The sequence below is a fragment of the Narcine bancroftii genome, chromosome 6 (genome assembly GCF_036971445.1).
Source record: "Narcine bancroftii isolate sNarBan1 chromosome 6, sNarBan1.hap1, whole genome shotgun sequence".
Taxonomy (NCBI): domain Eukaryota; kingdom Metazoa; phylum Chordata; class Chondrichthyes; order Torpediniformes; family Narcinidae; genus Narcine; species Narcine bancroftii.
Genome location: NC_091474.1, coordinates 74,946,643 through 74,972,122, shown reverse-complemented (window position 1 = coordinate 74,972,122; position 25,480 = coordinate 74,946,643). Strand labels below are relative to the sequence as shown.

Below are 25,480 nucleotides of genomic sequence, written 5' to 3'. Positions count from 1 at the left end.
CCCAGCAGCTGTGGGCCATTTACACCATCCACCACAAGGAGGTTTATTAAAGAGAATTTCCTTTCCTCAAGTGTTTAATGATTAAATTAACCTTTCACCTCTGCTTCTCCACCTTCTGGTTGTGTTGTTTGTTCTGTGACCATAGCAGCAGCTAGGTGCTGTTCCAAACTCGTCAATCAGTAACAGGCATTGAGCAGGGATTGGCATGATGCTCCATTAACTGTGGTGGTGGGGGCAGTAGGGGAGAAATACCTTTTATTTCTGATTGCTCCTCACCCATTTACAGATAGAGGCGATTCCTTCCAGGGTGGCCGGCAACATCGACCTCTGCGTTCAGGTTTGGGAGCTTTGTGCGTGAGTGAAGGAAAGATTGTTAATCAATAACTGCAAGGTCAGGCAGGCTGTCTTAGCCGCGGCCCGCCCTGCTAGGAATCGGCGGCCGAGGATTTGCAGTGCGTGTCACAGCTTAGAGGAACAGATCTGTGCAATTTGTTAAGCAAGGCCTGCCCCCCCTTCAGCAGTGAAGGGAGTCACCTGGTGGTGTGATGCTGCAAGAATCAGCTTCATCCAGACTGTGGATGGTATTGAAGACACGTGTGTCATCTTATCAGACGTTTGGCTCTTTGTTCCCTGTTGCTGAACCTAGAAAGTATTAAATCTATTGACTTGGAAAGGATTGCTTTGACATTTCCTTCAGCCTTCCTCCAAGCAATATGTTTCTTGTGTGAACAATGCCCACACATTCAAACACTTTGTAATGTCTTGTCCACATCACCCATCTTGAACCAGCTGTCTCAGAAAAATAAACTAATTTTTTTTGGGGGTGGGCCCGTATTTTGCAGGACAGATTTAGATCAACAGCTACGGTTGACAGAAACACGAGCTCCCCTTGAATGGAAAGGTTTTATTCCCAGCCTCTGAATCCACACGGAGTATTCACTGTAACCGCTGCTGTCAGAATTAGAATCTGGATTTATTGTCATGAACAAGTCACAAAATTTTAGTGCAAACATTCATATTATAACCATCTTACAACATAACTATAAAAAAAATAAAATAACAGTGCATGAAAAGTGAAGCAGTGTCTTTGGTTCATTAATTATCTGATGGCAACGGGGAAGAACCTGTCCTTGTGCTGTTGAGAGCTCATCTTTAGGCTCCTGTACCTTTTCCCTCCGATGGTAGCAAAGTGAAGAGATCATGGCTTGGGTGGTAGGGATCCTTGAGGATCGAGGCTGTTTTTTAAGATACTGCCTCATGTAGATGTCCTTGATGGAGTGAAGTCTGGTGCCTGTGATGTCGCAGGCCGAGTTAACAACCCTCTGGAGTTTATTCTTGTCCTGAGAGTTGGCACCTCTATACCAGGCAGTGATACAACCAGCCAGAATGCTCTCCACGGTACACCTGCAGATGTTTACGTGAGTCTTCGGTGACATACCGAATCTCCTCAGGCACCTCACTGGGGTGTCGTTCCAGGGAATCGGGAAATCAGAAAAGAGGAGGGAGTGGTCTGAAGTTTCAGATCCTGATAAGGCGATTTCATAATTTCTCTGTTCTTTCCTCTGTCCTTTATTCTGTTCCGAATCCACAGACCATTAACACAGAACCACAAACAACAGGGACTGTACCAGATAAAGTGCTTGCCATTTCAAAATTCTCATCCCCACTGATGATGCTCTCCTACACTTTCCTCACCCCATATCCTACAGTTCCATCTATCGGTAGGACCGTGATTCACCAATGGGGGATTCATGCCTGCCGGATCTTCTACACATGCTGTTGAAAACCAATCCTGGTCAGAAGTATACTCAAACGACTGCGGTCAGAGCTTGTTCAGAGAAGTAGAGAAATCAACGCATTCAAAACCCATATCTCAGTCCCAAATGGCTGAGCCCTAAGTAGGTGTGTGTCTGAGCTTGTGTGTGTGGGGGTGTGTGTATGAGAGCGTGTATGTCGGGGAATGTGTATGTGTTAGAGTGTGTGTGTGGGTGGGATGTGTGTGTGCATATCTATATACGCGCGTACTCCTCAACCTCATTCAAAATTCATTCTGTTGAGCACCTCTCGGGTTTTGTTCATTTCAGGAACGTGAGTACATTACTTTAGTTGCATGCACTCTTGCTCGATTTAGTTAGTGCTCTGCTGAAGTGGAAATGGTTCTTGGTGATTGATGCCTGAAGGTCAGGGCAGAGGGACCCTTCATTGCACACCTGTCTGCTGGTACCCCTGTAGTGCTCCATGCAGTGGATTTGAATGAGATGTATTATTATGGAGAGAAGGTCCTCTGTGTTGAAACACAGCCAAATTGGGAAAAACAGGAGTTGTTAGCCTTGAGCTTAACCAAGTTACAGGCAGTATTTCTCTTCCAGCTCAGCAGCACTGCTGATTTGGAGGCAGTCAGCAGGAAGTTCCCTGCAGCCTGCAGAGGACGGACGGGGCTTAGATAAGGGTTTGATCAGCTCTGACTCCCTCTCGACCACCACTCTCCTTGCTAATCAGACTCAACTGCGCCTACGTGCCTCATGGCAATGGTGACCTGGGTGGCAGCTGCTTTAATCCGTGCCAATGCTCGCATGACTGTCCGTATACACTGAGCAGGGTGGCTGTGACAAAACGCCTCTCACTGACACCCTGATGGCATAGCCTCAATATCTTGTAATGGTAAACATTCACCAGTCAGAGCACAATGTGGAGGTGCACACCCACACCATGTACGCACGCACACACTCACACAACAGGTGCTTACACCCACCAACAACCCCCACACAAACACCCACACAAACACACACCCACATGCATGTGTGCACCCACACCACGTACACACACCCACATACCATGTGCTTACACCCACCAACACACAACCCCACACAAACACGCACCCCACATACACCCACACAAGCCCACACATGCACACACCCACACATGTCCCCATACATACACCCACATGCACACACACGCATGCACATCCCCACACATGCATACAAACACGCACACACCCACACCCATACAAGCGCACCCATACCCACACCCATACAAGCGCGCGCACACACACACCACCCACCCCCCCACATTGGTGAAGTTCTACTGAACTACTGTTTTTCACAGCCACCAGTAACCTAACAGAGACCAGGACATCATAAATGATGTTAAGAAAAAAATTGGAGAGAAGATCAGATAAAATTCCCTATTTTTTCTTGATATGATAGGATGAGAGAGTCTTAGTTTAAATTCTTGTATTTAGCTTTTTAAAACTGACCTGCTGTCGGGACAGGGGCGGGGTGGGGGGAAATATCTGATCCTTGAGACTCTGCAAAAGAACTTGCAAGCACAGGTACTTTAGTTGCTTAGAAATCGCAAAGTTTTGGTCTGTGCCACCTGGTCTGTTGTGTTCATTTACACCATAGAGATGGCTTCTCAGGGTGGGGGTCATTCAGGAGTCTGATAACAGCGGGAAAAATAATCTGTAGGTGTGTGATCTCATACTTGTTAACCTTCTTTCTGAAAGGAGGGGATGAAGAGAGTGCAGACAGGGTGGGATTTCTTTTTACACGCTGGCTGGTTTTCCAAGGTAGCAGGAGTTGTAGATGGAGTCCATGGATAAGGTGGGGGGTGGGTGAGATGGCCTGAGCCACATTCATAACTGTCTGCAGCTTCTTGGATGCTTCCTGACAGGATACTCTCAAAGCTGCACCTGTCAAAGTTGCTGAGGGGCATGGGGCATTTTAACAGGCCCTTCCAACCCACAGGCCTATGCCATCCAATTATCCCAATTGACCTACAATCTCAGCACATTTTGAAGGGTGGAAGAAAACTGGAGCACCTGGAGGAAACCCACACAGACATGGAGAGAACATGTAAACTCCTTACAGACAGCACTGGATTTGAACCTGGGTTGCTGTGGTTGTAATAGTGTTGCACTAACCGTGCCACCAGCTGGGTGGGACAATCCAATCTTCCTCATGCTTCTAAGGAAGTAAAGGTGATAGTCCACTTTCTTGACCATTGCATCGACGTGGGTGGGGCCAGCACAGGACACCGGAGATGTTTGCACTGAGGAACTTGTCGACTTTCTTCACCTCATCGAAGCGAACTGGGAATAGGCTTCACCCACACCCCACCCACCCCCACCCCCCCACCCCAACTCCTTGTTCTTGCTGACATTGAGGGAGAGTTTGTTGTCCCACTATCTCTCTCTGTACCCCACCTCGTCATTATTGGAGACTCTGCCAAAGACTGTGGTGTCATCCACGAATTTATAGGTTTGAGGGAGAAAACTCATCTTTGAGACACCTTCTGCCTCATCTTCAGACTGGGAAATAGCTGCTGAAGAGATGCAAGGTGACAGGCTGACCAAGTGAATTTTGCCTGAACTCGTGTGTGCTGTGTCTGACACACGCCAGAGCATGGTGGGGAATGCAGGCAGCTGCCTGCCACAAATGCAGCCAGTGTGTTATGACATGGACAGTTCCATGTGCCTGGGCTGTCTCATTCCGTCATGGGGGAACATTCTTGGCACAAATGTTTGAGTTTTGTGGGCACGGATGTGTCGGAGAGGGACAAAAATCACTGCTTGTAATCCCCCTTCCAGTTCCCATTCAAGAGTCCTTTCCAAGCCAGCAGTTTCAGGATGTTTGGAATTATTTGCATTAATTATTTAGTATTTCTTATTTATTAATACAATACCATGCCCTTCTGCCCCTGAACCTTGCCAGCCAAATAGCCCCACAGAACCTCCTAACCCCGTCTGTCTTTGGAATATGGGAGGAAACTGGAGCCCTCGGGGATAACCCACACAGACATGGGGAGAATGTACAAACTCCTTACAGAGAGCGCTGGATTCTAACTCCGGTCGCTGGCGCTGTAACAACGTTGCGCTCACCGTGCCGCTCCAATGTTACTGACCGCGGTAGTTGATTATTTGTTGTATGTTGAGCTACAGGAGGTGGGAGGTCTAAAGGTGGAGGCAGGTATAGAGCTGTGGACGTAAGGTCCACTCCTCCACTCCTGCCAGATGTTTATTTATGAGCCTCGCATTTACCAAGGTACCGCGGAAAGCCTTGTGTGTGCCGTTCACAGATGCTAGATTTGTCCTACTCAGTGTTAGCTTGTAAACTGAAGGGTTGTGAAGGAGGAAAGAAAGTGGGAAGATTTAAGGAAAGGATTCCAAAGCTGAAAGTTCATTATCATCTGACTGTATCCGTCCAACCCGATGAAACAGTGATTCTCCAAACCATGTGCACACAATACATTTCTCACACAGCACATAATAATCACACAGATGTAAAAATATAGTATAAAATGAACATGTATAAAATATTCTAAGATAAACACCAAAGTCTGTAGATGCTGTGATTGTAGCAAAAACACAGAACTGCTGGAGGAACTCAGTGGGTCTTGCAGCGTCCATAGCTGTTGAAGATATATTACCGACGTTACAAGCTTGAATCCTTCTTCAAGATATGATCAAAACGCCTGATTAAAAAGGCTGGGGAAAAGAAGAAAGGATGGAGAGGATCCCAGGCCACCAGGCGAAAGGTGATAATTGGACGTGACTAGGAGGGCAGGAGAGGATAGGCAAGAATTGATGAGGAGAAGGGGGTAGCTCTGTGAATGCATAGTTAGAGGATAGGAGACAGAGGAACGGAGAGAGAGCGACCGACCTTGAGCAAAGTAGAAATGGGCGAAGGGGAGAGATGTGGGAAGAGCTAACCGAAATCACCTACACGGAAGATGAGGGGTTGTTCCTCTAATTTGTGGGTGGTCTCAGTCAAGCAGTACAAATCATCTTTTGGAATAATTTTCTCGTTTCCTTTATAAAAGACCCAAGGTTACAAGGTCATCAATCTCACAATGTAGCTGCCAGTGAGGGAGCCTTTCAAGTCAGGGTGTGAAAATACCATGAGGATATGCAGCCAGGAAGACTGTATATCAATAAGCCAGCTGTTCATTCAAGAACAGTTAATGACCTAAGGTTCTGTGTGGAAGGCTGGGTGAATGTAGTATTGACATGTTTCTAGAGGTCCCGCTTACTCTAGTTACAAAAAAATTGAGTCTGAATGATGATCTTGAAACAATATAACAAAGGGAAGATGAGTCAGACCAGGATAAGTCATGCACTGACCAGCAAATGCAAGCAGAATCTCATGGTTCCCCTGGGTCCAGGTATCCCAATTTGAGCCCAGCAGGTTACAGACAATGTGACAAGGAGTCTGTTTACAACAGAATTCCCCCAAGGGTGTGCGGAGGAAGTTAAAATGGGTGGAATTTTCTCCAACGTCTTTATTAATCTTGTGGTCTGGATAACATTTTTGTGGTGTTACCCACAGTCAACCAGAGATTGTGTATTCAATCACAGTGTGTGTTACAGAATATTTGTGCTCAAGATATATTTGAAACAGATTGCCCTTTGGTGATTAGAGAAACTTACCCTTCCACGTTTAACCATGCTTTAGCTTGCTTTAATCAAATTACAGTTTCAATTGATAATGAATTTGTCTTTGTCAGTGCAAGAGATTTATCTGCTTTCTTTGAAATCTTTTCTTTTTAAAATATTTTTATGGAGCTTAGCATATAGTGATCCTATAACAAAAATCCATATACAAATGAATATAATTCAAATTTAGTTCAAATTCTATGTTTTAGGATTAAACACAGTTTTGATATCGAAGCAGTTGTGAGCTCTCCTGCCTGTTGTTCACTGCACTGAGCCTGTGGTGCGCGTTGTGGGAATATGGTTTTCAGCTATTAAGCGTAAAATTTGGAACAGACATGGAGTTGATTTATGATGCATTTTTCTAATGCTTCCTGCCCCGCCGTGCATTTGGGAAGTTACATAATTGCCTTGGCATCTCGTCTTCATCTATAATTAAACTTGGCTTGGGGGCCCAGCCTCTCAACTCGTCTACATAGGAAATAGGGGCAGGAGGAGTCCACGGTGTCCTTCAGGGCTGCTTCACCTTGAACCCAATCAAGGTTGATCACCCACAACAACATATTGTGGCTTCTCCACAAATCCTTTGGTTCTCTTAGCATTCAGAAGTGCGTGCATGTTGTGTGACAGATTATGCTGTGATTTATATTGTATATGTTTTAAAGGAGCTAAATGATGGCAGGTTTTTTTTGGTGCAGGTCACAATCAAACACTTCAAAACAGATCTCACTTAAAGTACTGGAGCTCTGCTCACGCCAGACAGCCCTTTGCAAAAACTTTGAAGAGTGCCTATAGGGACTTCGTAAATGGATTGTTGTTTTGGAAAGCAGCAGATGAAAGGACTTGGAGGATTGGGTTTGGAGCCGCAGTCTGAGTGCAGGTTGCTGTTCTAAGCGGGTCATGTGGTTTTGCAAGCAGTGAGAGTCAAACAGGCTTTTCTATGAGAGAGAGAGAGAGAATTGAATTGAGGTCTACAGTGCTACATTAGCAGCGGCAGCTGTGACTGGAACTTCCACACACGTTACATAAACCTGCGCTTAGAATTAGAAGGGGATTAAGTTAATAGTGATAAGTTAAAGTTTTCATGATTAAAGATAATTAAAATCAACTTCTGTTTAAGCATTTTTCTTGGTGAATATCTATTGCTGCTGGGTTTTAGGGTCCTCTGGGCTCGTAGCTATACACTATCAATATGTGTCTGCGTGGCTGCACGAATAGGTATTTTCATGTGTGTGTGCACGCATGTTTATCTTTGGGTATCTCTGCAAGCGTGCGTACGTATCTGGTCGTGCATATAGATCATAGAAATCCTCAACTCAATATGGGCCCTATGGCCCACTGTGTTTTGCTGACAGAATAATCTACTCTAATTGCCTAGAATTTCCCTACTCTCTCCATTTTTCTCTGTCTCTTTAAAGTGTATCTCTGCGTGCGCATGTGAATGTGTGTGTGTGTGTGTGTGTGTGTGTGTGTGTGTGTGTGTGTGTGTGTGTGTGTGTGTGTGTGTGTGTGTGTGTGCGCGTGTGTGTATATGCCTGCGTGTGCGAGTTTTGGCTCCTGATTTAAAGTGCCGTTCAGGTTTTTAAAGTCCTCACCCTTGAGTTCACATCCTTCCTTAGCCTCTCCACTCTCGATCTCTGCAAACTCCCCCTGCTTTCCCGTACCACAGTTCCAGTTCTACCCTCCCGATCATCCCCAAGGTTAATCCTTCTCTAGTGGTGGCTGCACCTCCAGAGCCTGAAGTCACACCCTCCGCAAGTGTTATTAGTTTCTGGGGTGTGGACATCCCAGTCTGTGATGTTCCTTAAGTGAGGAAGCAACCACAGCAGCTGGGGACCGAATGCCAAAGGGAATCCCTGCAGGTGCAGCCAAGGCTGTGGCACCGACCGCCCACTGACCTGCGGAATGAGTTGTGCCCACGTGGTCAGGAGTCTCGAGGTGACATAATGGCTTTGCGTTTCTCATTCACTGTCATGACACGTCAACCTACAAAAACAAATGCGCCGCGAACCATCTGTGATGTGACTAAGTGCTGCCGGGCTCTCCAGCCTCCGTCAGTGATTCAGTTCTGTTTTTGTTTTGCAGAGTGGAAAAGTTTAATGGCTTACAGGTAGAAGGCAGGAAGAGAGAATAAAGATGAACACAGTAACTTCCATGGACAGACACATCCAGCAGACGAATGATCGGCTGCAGTGTATAAAGCAGGTAAGGAACATCCCACAACCCTGCTCTTGTATTCTGCTCACTGGTGAAAGCTACTACAATCGAGGATTTGCTGGGGAAAACTCAGCTGGTTAAATATCATACTTTGTAAACCAAAGGTACAGATACATAACCAATGTTTCGGGCAAGTGTGAAAAATTGTCAGCAGGTGTATGCACAAAAGGGTGGCAGGGAGGGGCAAGGAAGTAGGTGGGTAAGGAAGGGAGGGCACAGCAGTAAGCGGGGACATGGGGGATGGCTCTGTGAATAAGGAGGGAAGGGGTAGAGAGCTGGAGGAAGAGAAGTAGAGGGACATGGAAGAGAGAGAGAACGGGGAGTACTTCATTTGCCCTGCTTCCACGCGGACCTATCTGTTCATGGCCTCATGCGCTGCCAAACCAAGACCAGTGTAAATTGGAGGAACAACACCCAAAATTCCATCTGTGCATTCCACATGGCATTCACATTGACTTCTCCAGTTTCTGCTAGACCAGTCCAAGTTCTCCATTCTCAGAGCCATCCCCCCTCCCCCTGTTTGCTGCTGTGCCCTCCCTCCCTTATCCACCTTTTACCTCCTGCCTGTGGGACCGTGCTCCTCCCCCTGCCCCCACCATCCCCCCCCTACCATTTATTCAGGCACCTGATGACAGTTTGCTCAAACTTTGATGAAGGGCTCAAGCCTGAAACGATGGTTATGTATTTTTATCTTTGCTGTGTAAAGTCACTGTTTGACCAACTGGGTTTCTCCAATATTATTTTTACTTCAACCACGGTGTCTGCGGACTTTCATATTTTACTACAGGCTGATCTCTTCCCCTTTACCTGAAATCTCTCATCTTCGACTCGTGGTGGGATGGGTCAGTGATATTTTTTTAAAATTCTTTCACAAGATGTGGCCATCCCTGGCAAGGCGAGCATGTCCACAGACATGTGGCGATGAGCAACCTTTCGTGAATTTCAGTAGTCTCTCCGGTGAAGGTACTCCATCAGTATGGTTGGATTTTGACCGTGTGCAGTTGAGAGATGGGCAACCTATCTGTAATTTATTCGGTCTTCTTCCCACGGGCAGTGAGAATGCTGAACAACCAAAGAAACTGCTCACACTGACCATCCAGGGCTCTCACATTCACGCAAAAGAAATATTTATTTATTTCTATCTATGAACACTTGTCATGCATATGTATTGTTTGCCTGTATGTGTGTTATACCTTGTTGTGTATCTGCGTGTTTTGCACCAAGAAACGGAGAACACTGTTTCATTGGGTTGTACTTGTACAATCAGATGACAGTAAACTTGGCTTGGATGCAGGCATTGCCAGCAAAATCTATTGTCCATCCTTGACGTCTGATATTTTTTCGAATCAAAGTGATTGTGTCCTGGTAGGGCAATCTGAAGGTGATAATGGTGTCCTGCACTTGCGGACCTTGACCTTGGTCGTACAGTGGAGTTGGGGAGATATCAGCAGACCTTTTGAAGCTTTTCCAGAGTGTGGTGATAGCCAAGGGAGTTGTGTGTCAAAGAGTCAGACCGGTCAGCACTGAGCCCATGCCAACTGTCAAACTCTCATCGTTCCCACTAAACGTCCCCCATAATCTACCACTCGCCTAGAGGCTTGGGACAGTTTCCAGTGGCCATTACCCTCACATCCCCGGGGTGTAGGGGGGAACCTCGTCACCCAAAGGAACCTTACCTGTACATGGTGAGAGGTGGGAAACGTGCAAACTCTACCCAGGCTGCGTCGGAGGTCATGACTGAACTGAGCTGTGAGACTACTGGAAGGAAAATCATGTCAGGCTGCTGGCAAGACGCCCAGTCAAAACGGGATTTGTCTGAAACCAAGCTGCCTGATCTTGTGTGGTGTCGTGTTTGAGTGGATGATGGTTTGATGATTCTTGGCTTGTTCGTTATATGGCAGTGGTTCTCAACCTTTTGTTTCCATTCACATACCACTTTAAGTAATCCCTTACTACCCAGAGAGCACCTATGGCATAAGATGCCAAAGAAACTCTGTGGTTGGTAAGGGATTACTTAAGGAGGCATGTGAGTGGAAAAAAAGATGAGAACCACTGCTCTATCATATATGGTCACTGAAAACAGTGTCAATGAGCACCATGTTTGGATAAATTCATCATTTTTCTCACTTACAACACAGTAGAACCCAGCTGTTCTTTGTAGACCACATCTCAGCCTTCAACACCATTGCTCCCTCAGCAGTGGTCAAGAACCTCCAACCCCTGGGCCTCTGCCACTGGATCCTTGACTTTCTCATCGGAAGACCACAGTCAGTACAAATTGGAAGCAATGTCTCCTCCTCACTGATCATCAGCTCAGGCGCACCCCAAGGATGCGCGCTTAGCCCACTGCTCTACTCGCTATACCCACGTCTGTGAGGTCAGGCACAATTCCAATGCTATCTACAAATTTGCCGATGACACAGTTGTTGGCAGAATCACAAACGGCAACGAGGAAATGTACAGGAGGGAGATAGATCAGCCCTTTAAATGGTGTAACAACAACAACCTTGAGCACAAAATTGATTGATTGTGGACTTCGAGGAAGTCAGGAGAACACGGCCCAGTCATCGTCGAGGCCTCAGCAGTGGAGAGGGTCAAGAACTTCAAATTCCTGGGTGTCAACATCTCTGAGAATCTGTCCTGGAGCCCCAAATGTTGATGAAATGACAAAGAATGCTCACCAGCAGCTATACTTTGCGAGGTGTCTGGTATGTCATTGAAGACTCGAAAGCTTGTGTACCGTGGAGAGTATTCTGGCTGTTTGCATCACTGCCTGGTTTAGAGTTGCTACACTCAAGACAAGAAAAAAACTCCAGAGTTGTTTACTCAGCCTGCAACATCACAGGCACCAGACATCACTCCATCAAGGCCATCTACAAGGATCCCCACCACCCAGGCCTTGCCCTCTTCACTCTGCTACCATCATGAAGGAGTTACAGGAGCCTGAAGACGAGCATTCACCGGCACAAGGACAGCTTCTTCCCCTCCGCCATCAGGTTCCTGAATGATCAATGAACCACAGACACTGCCTCACTTTGACTTTTTGTGCAGTATTTATTATTTATTTTGTAAGGCAGTTTTTTATATGAATGTTTGCCCTGTGACCACTGCTGCTAAACAACAAATTTCATGACTTAATGATAATAAATTCTGATTCTTATTCTGGCCCATTTAAATTGATGCCACTTAGTTACAACCAATTAACCTAAAACCCTGTACGTTTTGGAAGGTGGGAGGAAACTGGAACCTCGGGGAAAACCCATGCAGACTTGAGGAGAAGGTACAAATTCGTACAGACAGTGCGGGATTCAAACCTGGGTTACTGCCACTGTAAAAGCACTGCTTAAACCATGCCATCCAAGATGCCAATTTGAATTTTGATGGAAAGAGATTTGGCAGACATGGGCTCCTGCCCCTTTCACTCACCCACCCCCCCAAGACCTTCACTCCTGCCCACCTCACACTGACCACATAACCCTCACTCTTGCCCACTCTACCCCCCCCCCCCCCCGTGAACCTCACTCGTGCCCATCACACTGACTTAGTTTAGTGTCGAGGGCTAGAAAGGGTGAGGTAAACTGAGAAGACAGAAACCGGACTTGACATAACATGCCCTCCCTGGAGCAGTTGTTTGTAACTTCCTCTGGGAATTTTACACGAGTTGGGCTGTCTCATGGGGAGTTCTGTCGGAAGTACTCTTGGAAAAGGTAGGTGTCGTCGAGAGACAATGGAGTCGGAATTATCTGGGAGCTGAAGAGGTGTGAGAGATCTGGGACTGGCTTTTTTTCCTTTCTTTTTCTTTTTGCAAGGTGGATTGGGAGGTTGGTGACTCTTTACCAGCCTTTGGGCTGCAGACAAAGGAGAGCTGCTCGCCTTGATACGTGTGAGATTATACTAACTGACCCTGCCTCTTCTCTGTGCTTCATTTTGAACCTCTGAACGCCAGCTGAGAGGTGAAAGCAAGATTTCCATTTCCACACCCATACATTCCACATCCCGTGAATGAAGATGCTTCACACGCACATTCACACTCACACAGTCACACACATAACCTCACACACAATCACACGCACCCACACTCACACAGTCACACACATAACCTCATGCACAATCACACACACTCACACTCATTCATACACACACATTCATGCACGTGCACACTCATTCTTACTCATGCACTCACAGTCACACACACACACACACACACACACACATGTATATGCACATACACACCCACAAGCGCACACACACACCCGCACACACCAAAGACACAGACATACACTGGTTTTCTCTCTCCTTCCCTTCCTCCCTCTCTCCTTCATTTCTCACTCCCTCCCTCCTTCCCTCCCTTTCTCTCTCCTTCCCTCCATCCCTCTCACCTTCCTTTCTCACTCCCTCGCTCCTTCCCTCCCTCCATCCCTTATACTCCCTCTCTCTCATTCCCTCCATCCCTCTCACCTTCCTTCTCTCTCTCCCTCCTTCTTTCCCTTGCTCCTTTTCTCCTTCCCTCTCTTCCTCCCTCCCAGTAGCCAACCATTTTAATTCACACACTATTGCCACACTGACATGTCAGTCCATTACCTCACATTCTGGCAAATCAAGGCTACCTGCAAATGTGAGGAACCAAACCTCGCATTCTGTCTGCAGTCTCCAACCAGGTGGCATTAATATCAACCTCCAATTTCTTCCCCCCCCGACACACTGGTCTTTCTCCTATCCCAGGTCACTGGATGGCTGATTTAGTGGGACACAAGTGTGAAAGGGGTTTAAGATACTCAAAGATTGAGAGGATTGTAGCTAAGCATGGTACGAGTATCATGGCACCAACACCCTTGCATCTCCAAAACGAAATGGTGCAATTAACCCAGGTCTGGAACCAAGACAGGTCTCAAGTCCCAGAGTGCGGAACGAGAGAGTGGTGGTGGTCTGGATCTCGGCAGTGGGAGCAGTGGTGGAGGTGCTTTCAAAAGTGAATTGGAGGGTGGGGGTGGAATACCTTGCAAAGCGATGAGCAAGGATCAGGGACTGTTAGGATTGTTCGGCTGGGAATGGCACAGATTTCCACAGTCCTGTGTTGTAACAATCCCACGATTGTGTGCTCTCTCTCTCTCATGACATTTACCCAGTTGGATTGCTGCCTTTTTGTTCATCTCATGCCCCACAGCTCCATAGCAGAAGTCACCGTTAAAGCTGAGAACATACGAACAAGCGTTGCTTCTCTCTGGGAGTGCCCAGCTGGCAGGCAAATTCAGCCTCTCCATATTAAATGAAGCTGGTGGCCCATGACCTTGGTCAGAGATTAAATGTCCCTTGAACAGACCAAATGGGCACGTGTGTGAAATTCTTCCCCCTTTTTTTTACCTGGCGTGCCTTCGACCTCCAGAGTGCCTGCACCATTTTATTTCCTCTTTGACGTTATTTGTCCTGCAGAAGCAGCACTGTGCCAGCTAGGAACTGACAAAAATGGTAGCTCTCTCCCCCCACCCCTCCCCAAGGGGGAAGCTTTCTGTGCTGGACCTCTCACCCTGTTAAGGTACAACCAGTTGCCAAATCAAAATGAAAGAATAAAATTTCGGGAGACAAAATTATTTAATTTTATCATGAGGGAACAGGTAGATTTTCTCTTTTCTCACTAGCACATTTAAGTCACATTTCGGCGTGCCAGCTCTGACCTTATTTGGTGCTGATAATATGGATAATCAGCTGACTTGAGCTTGACAGCCGTGGTTAAACCCCACCTGCCTCGATAAGGACAATGAGAGGTTGTTGTCCTAAACATTGAACATATGCACTGAAATTCTTATTTGCTGCAGCCGAACAGTAAAAATGGGTGGATGCCGGATACATGAATATTCCGGTTGCTTGAGTTTGTATGTTGTGTGGATTGGTGAACTAACGGCCGGTTTTAAACTCTCATATTTTTTTACCTCTTTACTTTCCGTAAATTTTTTTGCCAGTCGTTGGGCATTGCCGGTTGCTTGAAACCCAGACAGCAGGGGTTTTACTGCAGTACGCTAATTGGACGGCATGGTTAGTGCAGTGGTTGACACAGCACTGTTACAACGCCAGCATCCAGGGTTCAAATCCCACACTGTCTATAAGGAGTTTGTATGTGTTTCCTCCCGGTGCTCCAGTTTCCTCCCACCTTTCAAAGCGAACCGGGGTTGTAGGTCAATTGGTTGTAATTGGGCGGCACAGGCTCGTGGGCTAGAAGGGCCAGTGACTGTTTATTATGTCCAAAAAAGAGAGGCAATAAAACAAAAGATAGATAGATAATAAATGTTCACAGCCATTGTCGTGCAAAAATTTGTGAATGGCAAAAGTGCAGGCAGTCTTTCTGTCGTGCTGGAGCAGTCACTGATTAGTGTAATGGAGAGGTTCAAGAGTCTGTTCACTGTTGGAAAGAAACTGTTCTTGAACCTAGAGGGGCTGGTCTTCAGCACCGTATCTTCTGCCTGGTTGCGGGAGAACAAATCTTCAGAGGATCAGGAAAGCATCCTGGGATTAATCAGGAGGGAAAAATTAAAGAGCAGAATAAAGCATCAAATCGAACAGGTTTGGAAAAAATGCCGGGTAAGAAATCATACAAGGTTGAAGGCAGAGAAAGAAATTCAATCTTTCAGCTGCCTGCAGTTATTGGAATGTTTTGCTTGAGATATATAACCTCCGAGGAACTTAAAATCACAAAGTTGTAACAGAAATCCTTAACCTATTTCATTTTTTAGAAGTTTAAATAAATAAATAAATGTTAATTTTTTTTTCACCACAAAACAATTTAAACTTATAAATATCCTATTTCTTCATTCACTAAAGCCTTTGTCATTGACCAAGCTCAGTTGCTGAATATAGAGTTAAATGCATCAGCAGAGGGAACGTATATCATTAACTTTTTAAATTTTACACCCCGACCACCCCCCATCCAAACTCCCCACACCCCCACTACCCGCCCATCCAAACTCCCCACACCTCGACCGCCTGCTCACCCAAACACCCCACATCATGACTGCCTGCTCATCCGAACATCCTACACTCTGACTGCCTGCCATCCAAACTCCCCACACCTCAACTGCCCACACCCACAACACCTCTCACCCCGACTACCCACCCATCCAAACTCCCGACACCCCACCTTGACAGCCTGCTCATCTGAACATCCAACACTCCGATCGCCCGCCATCCAAACTCATCACACCCCAACTGCCCACCTGTCCAAACTCCCCTCACTCCGACCGTCCGCTCATCCGAACACCCCACACTCCGATCGCCCGCCCATCCGAACTCCCCACACCCTGAATGCCCACTCATCCAAACACTCCACACTCTGACCACACGCCCAAACTCGCCACACCCCAACCACCCGCCCATCCAATCTCCCCACACCCTGACCACTCGCCCATCTGAACACCCCATACTCCAACCTCCCACTCATCCGAACACCCGACACTCCGACTGCCCGCCATCCAAACTCCTCACACCCCAACCGCCCACCCGTCCAAACTCCCCCTCACGCCGACCGCCCACTCATCCGAACACCCCACACTCTGACCACTCGCCCAAACTCGCCACTCCCCAACCACCCCAATGAACTCCTCAAACCTCAACCACCCACCCATCCGAACTCCTGACGCTCTGAAAGCAGACTTTCCACCCGGTCCTGGCCATCCGAGCTCCCAACCCCTTGAATGCCGCAGGTACTTACGACAGTCAAAAGTTTATCCCATATAAAAGTCAACTCCCCTTTTTTTAAGCCCAAAAAAGTGGTCCAAAAAGTTCAACAGTTACATGAGTATACACGGGTTGAATCTATGGTGTTTTTTGAGAAATTTTGAAGGATGAAGCAGTCAGCTGCAAGAAGTGGTGAACTGCACAATGAAGTACGAACTGTGCCGTGTGAGAGCACAGAGGGAACCTAAAGTTGAGGGGTTTACGTTTTTGGTTGAGCCTGGATCCATGGAATCCAACATAGGGTGTAAGGTGAGTGCCTCACCATTCCCTCTGCTGGCTCCAAACCTGCCCCCGCCTCTCATCCAATTCCCCTGCGAAAAGCCACCATTGAACCAGATTCCACCATCTCCTCATGTTCATTCCAAGTTGCTTGTTTCTGTTCGTATAAAACTTTGAATCAACTCCCTTTTGATTTAGCTTTCAGATCTATTCAGAATACAGACATGACAGCACATACAGCCCTGAGATTCTTTTTCCTGAGGGCCAGGCAGAATTACCATTTATTGGTAGTGGGGAAAAAAACTGTATTGTACACAATGTATGCGTGTAAACAAATATTTTTTAAATTGTCCAATGCAAAGAGAGAAAAAATTCAATAAAGTGTAAAAGTAAGAGTCCTTAAATGAGTCCCTGATTGAGTTTATTGTTGAGGAGTCTGATGGTGGAGGGGGAGGCAGCTGTTCCTGAACCTGGTGGAGTGAGACTTGTGGCACCTAGACCTCTTTCCTGATGGCTGCAGCGAGAACAGAGCATGTGCTGGGTGGTATGGATCCTGATTGCTGCTGCTCTCCGACAGCAGCATTCTTGATGGTGGGTAGGTTTTGCATGTGGTGTCCTGAGCTGTATCTTCTACCCTTGCTTTATGCTCAGGCTTAATGGTGTCCCCATACCAATTCCTAGGTGAATTATCTCAGAGCTACCATCTGCTCCTGGAAGCAGTTCCTCCTTCTGTCGCACACCCTTTGGTTTAAACCTCTCCATAATTTAGGAATTGGCAAATGACTCCGTGAGCTGAATGGTAGCTCCCTGTGGCTCCACAACTCGAAATATCGTGCCCTGGGTCAGGTGCGGGGTCTTTCAAGACGTTTTCCACTCAGTCTTGACATTAAGTGTGCGTGCAGTTATTTCTCTGATGCAGAAATGTTCGGGAATTCTTCTCTCTACCGCACCCCCCCCCCCCCCCCCCCCACCCCCACCAAAGTTGGTTTCGGAAAGTAAACTGCTGATTACCTTTCTTCTTATCTCCATGAAACAGCATGTTCTCTGACTCATGGCAGAGACCAATGTTCCATTGTAGGTCACAGATGAGAGAGAAACAAAGGAGACTTTATCTCCGTGGAGTCACCAGAAAAGGCAGTGATGTTTGGCAGCTACAGAGTCGTAGATAAGGAACTTAGAACTCTCTGTATTTGGGGGGGAGTGGGGGGGGAAATGTTTCTGTGTGTATATGCTTGTGTTTGTGTATGTGTGCAGTTGACAACATGTGTTGTGCAGACGTGTTTAACTTTGCTTGTATTTGAGTGTATGAAGGTGCAATTGTGTGTTTGCCTGTCGAATTGTGTGTGTGCCTGTCGAATTGTGTGTGTGAAATAGTATATTCTGTATGTGTTGAGTGTCACTTTGCTTATATGTGTGTCTCTGTATTCTATCTGCATGTGTTTTCATGTGTGATTGCTTGTGTTTGTGTCTGCCTGTATCTGATAGTGTGCCTTTTTGGGGGGGAGGGGGTGTTTGCATGGTTGTGTGTATGTGGATGTGTGTTTATGTGTGGGTGTTTGCATGGGGGCTGTGTGTGTGATGGGGTGTTGGCGAATGGACTACATGTGACACCTCTGGATGAATTTTCACAACTGTCTGACCATTGACTTCAATCTGCTCCGACACTGGTTCTGAGATAGACCTTCAAGTTGCAAATATTCCAAGGGGGGCTGGGCTGAGCACCATATATCAATGCAAACGGTTGAACAGCACTGTAGAGTGTGTTCTCAAAATGAGCCAACTGCATGAATCCCAATGAGCTAACAGACAGGTCCAACAAGGAGTTGAGGGAACACATGGCATGTTGTTCTTCACTACAAAGGAGTTGGACTTTAAAATGATGGAAGTTTGGTATAAACGATCTTAGTGAGACCTCACCTGGAACGGTGATAGAGGCAGCCCATGGGAGATTCATCTGGCTAATTCCTGGTCTGGGAATGTTGTCTTCCCACAAAATGGGTAGGGTTTGTGTTTGTTGGAGTTGAGAAGAATGAGGTGCGTCCTTATTCATTGGAAACACGATGCTGGAAAAACTCAGCAGGTCAAACAATGTCCATTGTTTGATAAAGATACATAACCAACGTTATGGCTCATCCCTTGATGAAGGGCTCAATCCCGAAACGTTGGTTATGTATGCTGTTTGACCTGCTGAGTTTCTCCAGCATCATGTTTTTACTTCAACCACAGTGTCTGCAGACTTGCACGTTTTACTGGTGACCTTATTCAACTAGATCAGATCCTAAGTGGTAGGGGGGTGGGGGCTTGACAAGGTCGATGTAGAGATGTTTCCACCAATGGGAGAGCTTCAAGCAAGGTGGCATCATTTGCAGCCAAGATCTGTAAACATTTCTCCTGGACAATAGTGAATCTGCTCTGGTGGCTGGTGGAGACTGGATGACAAAAGTGGTTAAAGCGGGAGTGGATAAATATAGATCAAAGAATCGTGGGTTCTGGACAATCAGTGCAGAGGAGGAGTTAGGGCCATTATAGATCAACCATGATCAAATGAAATGGGTGAGGCAGGGCTTAGAGGACCTGCTGCTCCTTCCACTTTCATGTGTGTTTTATCTTGTGGTTCTTCTCTCCTCTCGTCCTCTCTCTGTGCCACCAATAGATTGACTCCTCAGTTTTCTAGGTTGAGCCTGTTGACTATGAAAAGTAAGGTTGTCAGATATGATAGAGGGGTACAAAACTGAGCTGGGTATGGACAGAGTCAATGTAGGTGGGCTTTTTCCACTGAGGGTGGGTGAGATCCAAACCAGAGGATATGGGTTAATGGTGAAAGGGGAAAAGTTCAGGGGGAACACAAGGGTGTAACTTCTTCACATAGATAGTAGTGGGGGTGTGGAACAAGCTGTCAGCTGAAGTGGTGAATGCGTACTCAATTTTAACATTTAAGACAAATTTGGACAGGTGCATGGATGGGAGGGTTATGGATGGTGCAGGTCAATGGGATGAGGCAAAATAATAGTTTGGCACAGACTACCCACTTCCTGTGCTGTTATGTGCTCAGGTTGATCAAAGCAGGGACATTTCACACACACACAAACACAGTTGCTGCACACAAGGACATTTGTGCACGTGGCTCTGCATAAATATTTACTTTCCCCTAGATAAATACACACATAGATAACACTTACGTACACAAGCATGAACACACCTATACATGGAGATATATAAAGATACATGCATACAGGTGCATACAAAATACAACACACACATGAGCATGCTACCAGGTGCTAACCTCGCGGGGGTTAGAGAGTGAAGAAAGCCAGTAGGGTGATGGGGTGAGATGTATCTGGCAGGTCCGACTGGTTCATTGTTCACCGTAAGCTCCAGCCTGTTGAGAATAGAACCGTGTGATGTGCAAAACAATCCACGAGTCTGAGCACAATCTGATCTTTATTTGCCCGCTGGGAAAATTGCCGCCTAGACAGCGAACACCCACACAATCAGATAAGGTGCACACAATGCATTTGCTTCGGACACAACTAAACACAACTAAATTTGTAGCATTCGCTACTAATCCCAATGAGTTAATGACGCCACCGGCAATACTTGCCACCCCTCGATTACGGCACCCCAATCACCAGTTATTGTTGCAACACAGGTGATAATGGACATGCACCTCGATAACCCACCAACCCTTATCTGTCACACACCTTGCAAATGACCTTCCAGAGTCACCCACGGCTCGCAAGTTGGAGTGGAGCTCAGGTTCATTCCCATGAGAAAAGAGACCCAGCTACTCCATGTGCTGAACTTTACACAGTAGCCAGCTGGAAGGGCCATCTCAGGTATGCCCAAAAATAGAGCAGCTGATTGAGGGAGCCAATGGCAAGGTGTGTGTACATTCAAAGGAGCCAATCGCTCACTTGTGGGTGGACTTGATCTTGATTGGCAGATGCAGCAACTTCTGGCCAGAAGTGTTATACAACCCTCCGTGAGTAAAGCACGAAAACCCTCAGATACTGTTACTGAAGTTAAAACACGATGCTGGAGAAACTCAGCAGGTCAAAATGTGGACTTTATGTGGCAAAGATAAAGATACAGAACCCACATTTTGGACTTGAGCCCTTCATCAAGGCCTGAAACGTTAGTTTTCTGTGGACACTTTTGAACTGATGAGTTTCTTTCAGGCATTTGCCTGCATTTTGTTCATGCCTTAATGAAGGGCTCAAGCCTGAAATGTGGGTTCTGTATCTTTATCTTTGCTATATAAAGTGCATGGTTTGACCAGCTGAGTTTCTCCAGCTTTGTAGTTTTACATGTAACCCCTCCATTTTATGTTGACTACAGTCATCGGAAGAGGGTTCTAGTGTGATGAATGCTGGTCCAATGTGGCTGTTGATTCCCATCTGGGCTGTTTAGAACTAGTAGAACTAGTTTCTCCTTCCTGACATGTAAACTCCATCTGTTTTGTCCACAGCACCTACAGAACCCAGCAAACTTCCAAACCGCTGCCACCGAACTCCTCGACTGGTGTGGTGACCCACGCGCCTTCCAGAGACCCTTCGAGCAGAGTCTGATGGGCTGCCTGACGGTGAGTTCACTCAGATATTTTATCCTTGTTGCCGGGAGGCTTTCCTCCACAGGTCAGAGCCAGGGGTAAGGACATTGTGCATCCTTCTCTTGCTTGCCAGTGTGTCATACTCCTTCTTGAACATGCTGCAGAGGTCACCCTCTTTGAACCTGTGCTCATTCAGATCAGGTTCAGATGAGATTTCAGATTTATTGTCAGAGTACATACACGACATCACACAACCGTGAGATTCCTTTCTATGTGGGTGAGACAGAATTACCCTTATTGGTTGTGCAAAATAAAACTGTACTCAACTACACATGTAAACAAATAAAGAAACGTAAACAGATAATGCATGTAAACAAACTATGCAAGACAGAAAGAATTTTTAAAATTTTCAGTAAAGTGCAAAAGAAAGTCCTTAAATGAGTCCCTGATTGAGTTTGTTGTTGAGGAGGGGAAGCAGCTGTTCCCTGAACCTGGTGGGGCAAGTCTTGGGGCATCTGTACCTTTTTACTGATGGTAGCAGTGAGAACAAAGCATGTGCTGGGTATTGTGGGTCCTTGTTGATTGCTGCTGCTCTCTGACAGCAGCATTCTCTGTCGATGTTCTCGATAGAGGGGAGGAATTTGCCTGTGATGTCCTTTTCGCTCAGGGGTATTGATGCCCCCATACCAGACCATGATGCATCCAGTCAGCACACTTTCCACCACACATCTGTAAAAATTTCCCAAGGTTCCTGATGTCATACAAAACCTCCGTAAACTCCTGTGGAAGTAGAGGCACTCTCATGCTTTCTTCACGATGCCATTAGTGTGTTGAGTCCAGGAAAGATCCTCTGAGATAGTCACTCCCAAGAAATGTGCTGACCCTCTCCACCTCTGATTCACCCAAATGATCAATGGATTGAACACCTCTCGTTCTCCCTTTCTGAAGTCAACAATCAGCTCCTTAGTTTTGGTGACATTGAGTCACCAACAAAAGGTTGTTGTTGGTGAACCATTCAACCAAGTTTTCAATGCTGACTCAGCAACTTTCTTTATCCAACCCACTACCGCAGTCTCGACAGCAAATTTGTAGATGGTGTTATTATCGTACCGGACCACACAGTCGTAGATGTAAAGTGAGTAGAGCAGGGGGCTAAGAATGCAGCCCTGTGGTGCTCTGGTATAGATGGAAATGTGCTGGAGAAACTCAGCATTCACAGGAAGGTAACCAGAGCGGATGGGTACTATTCCCAACAAAAGCCCAAAACTTTGTCTTCCCTTTACTTTTTGTGGAGTCTGTGTGACCTGCTGAGTTTATCCTGCACAAGAGGGAGGGATATTGCCACCATCCCTGACAAGACATTCAAGGCCCCCACAACTCTCTATTAAAAAAAAACATCACATCTCCCTAACTCCCTCCCTTCGTGTTTGCTACTGTTGCCCTGGGTAAAAGGCATTGGCTCTCTACCTTATCTATGCCTCTCATATCTTGTTAAGTCTCCTCTCATCCTTCTTTGCTCCAAAGGGAAAAGTCCGCTGCCCACCACACAACCCCCCCCCCCCACCCTTATGGTCCCGTGGATTGACATCCAATCTGATGCTCTGCAGCAACCTGTGATGCGGCCCACCCTGTGACCCAAAGACACGGGGGTCAGATGGTTAACTGGTCGCTGGTGTGCGGGACCAGTGGGCAGGAATGTGGGTAGACAGTCGGTGACCATCATTGCAGGTTGGGCCCAGGGCCTGGTTTCCGTTCTATAACTCAATAACTGTCATTATTTTCACACTGAGAGTGAAGCTTCGGATCGTCCATGATGCCCTGAAGAGGCGGACAACATCCCCCAGTGCAGTGTTCTTTTAATTACAGATCGAGTGTCCTTTCATTTTCTCTGCCCTTTGGAAACAGATTAGTTTTGTGGTTTATAGTGTTTGGGAGGAAAATTAAACCCCATTTAACCTCTTGGCATCATTTCAGCTTTTGCATTGTATGAGGTCTCTGTGCAGTTCATGACAAATGAATAGGATAAGGGATTGTGTAGCATTTGTAAATACTTAAAAGAACAACAGCGTGCATTGCTTGGATATAACTGTGTCTCTGTGAAATTAATTAAGTTTCCAATACATAGCGACATCGAGTAGAAAACAGTACAGCACCATACAGGCCCTTCAGCCCTTGAAGTTTGAGTTTGTGCTCAAAAAAGCACTAAGAAGGATGTGAAAGTTATGAAGAGGGTACAGAGGAGATTTAACAGGATGTTACCTGGATTGGAAAATAAGTCTTATGAGGCAAGGTTAGCAGAGCTGGGACTCTTCCCTTTGGAGCGAAGAAGGATGAGAGGAGACTTAACAAGATATGAGAGATAAGGTAGAGAGCCAATGCCTTTTACCCAGGGCAGCATTAGCAAACACCAGAATGAAGGGAGGGAACTTTAGGGAGATATGATGTGTTTTTTTTATAGAGAGTTGTAGGGGCCTGGAATGTCTTGTCAGGGATGGTGGTGGAGCATTTAATAGGGGCATTTAAGAGACTCAGACCGTGAATGAAAGAAAAATAGAGGTTTACAGGGAAAGGAGGATTTGGTTCTTGTTTTGGTAGGAATTTATAGGTCAGCACAACATTGAGAGCTGAAGGGCCTGCACTGTGCTGTAGTGTTCTACTGTGGAAAGTTTACTGTTTGGTTTGGAAACACAGAGAGCTGCAGAAAGTGGCAAACCCAGCCAAGTCATCGCGGGCAGCGACCTCCTGACTACCGTAAACACCTAGTGTGAGACGCTCTCATTGATGAACAGGGAATTTGAATTTCAGCCTTTGAGTTGCTAGTCAGGTTCACCACATTACCTTCTTCCCAGTGGAGAAGCCTGCTATGTGGTGTATGCAAAACTCGATCCACTCACTGCAAGTTGGGAACATGGAATAGACCCTACAGCTCATGATATCTGTGCCAAACATGATGCCAATTTAAGCTAAATCTAAAAGGTAGAATCTCAGGGTTGTCCTTGATGCCATGATTGTAAGATTAGATTTTGGGTTTTGATCAGATTTAGATTTATTGTTAGAGTACCTACATGACATCACAATAACCCTGATGTTCCTTTTCCTGCGGGCGAGGCAGAATTACCACTTAATGGTAGTGCAAAAAAAAAAGACTTAACATACACATGTAAACAAATAAAGAAATGTAAACAAACTGACTGTGCAATAAAGGGAGAATTTTTTAAATCAATGAAGTGCATAAGTAAGAGTCCTTAAATAAGTCCCTGATTGAATTTGTAATTAATGGTGGAGGGGTAGCAGCTGTTCCTGAACCTGGTGTGAGTTTTGTGCCACCGATACCTCTTTCCTGATGTTAGCAGTGAGAACAGAGCGTGTGCTGGGTGGTGCGGATCCTTGATGATTGCTGCTGCTCTCCGACGGCAGCGTTCCCTGTCGATGTTCTTGATGGCAGGGAGAGTTTTGCCTGAGATGTCTTTTTGCAAGACTTTATATTCAGGGGTATTGGTGTCCCCGTACCAGACCGTGATGCAGTCAGTCGGTGCACGTTGCACCACACATCTGAGAAAATTTGCCAGGGTTTCCAATATCAAACTGATCATCTGCAAACTCCTGAGGTGTTGACAGGCTTTCTTCACGATGCCATTGGTGTTTTGGAAAGATCCCCTGAGATAGTGACTCCCAAGAACTTAAATTTGTTCACCCTCTCCACCTCTGATCTCCAACGTTATGTACTTTGAATTCTACCTACAGGTGAGACATAATCCTCCACTCCCTGCATATTCGCGTGTTTACCTCAAAGTTTCTGAAATCCTGCTGTCATATCTTCCACCACTATCCCTGGCAGCCCATTCTAGGCACGCACCGTACCACTCTGTGTAAAAAAAAGTGGTCCTGCACATTTCTTTAAACTTCCTCAAATGCACGTCCTCTGCGATTTAACTCTGGGAGAAAGATTCAGACTGTCTGCCCTAATAATGGCTTCTTTAATTTTATAAATTTCTATCAGATTTCCCCACCCCCAGCCTCTGACACTCCAGACAAAACAGCCCCCGTTTATTGAACCACTCCCCACAGCGCTTACACTCTAATCCAGCAGCATCCTGGTAAACCTGTCCCCTCTCCAAAGCCACGGGCTGAGTAGAATTGCATGCTACACTCCAAGTGTGGTCTAACTAAAGAAAACAGATGGAAAACAAGAGCTTGGCTTTTTGTGAGGTCTGGATCAGTTGCTGTGATTTATTCTTGGTCTGTCTGAATTTGCTCAATGTGTGTTTGGCCCCCTGGCTGAGTGAGGTGCAGAAACCCTGTTCAAACCACAGAAGAAAACAGGTTTGCCCTCTTGTGGT

At 46.3% G+C, this 25,480-nt stretch overlaps 1 protein-coding gene across 20 annotated transcripts in view; it reads left to right on the top strand.

Moving 5' to 3' along the window:
• zmiz1a (zinc finger, MIZ-type containing 1a) overlaps window positions 1–25,480 on the top strand; it is a 364,054-nt gene that overhangs the window by 216,608 nt on the left and 121,966 nt on the right. For 19 of the 20 annotated variants that reach the window (XM_069885418.1, XM_069885419.1, XM_069885427.1 and 16 more), the window contains 2 exons: window positions 8,516–8,635; window positions 21,060–21,173. In XM_069885418.1, the coding sequence (XP_069741519.1) occupies window positions 8,567–8,635; window positions 21,060–21,173 (183 nt within the window). In that variant the 5' untranslated portion in view covers window positions 8,516–8,566. Of the gene's footprint in view, window positions 1–8,515; window positions 8,636–21,059; window positions 21,174–25,480 lie in introns of those variants that run through there. The other variant, XM_069885426.1, reaches the window with a different exon arrangement.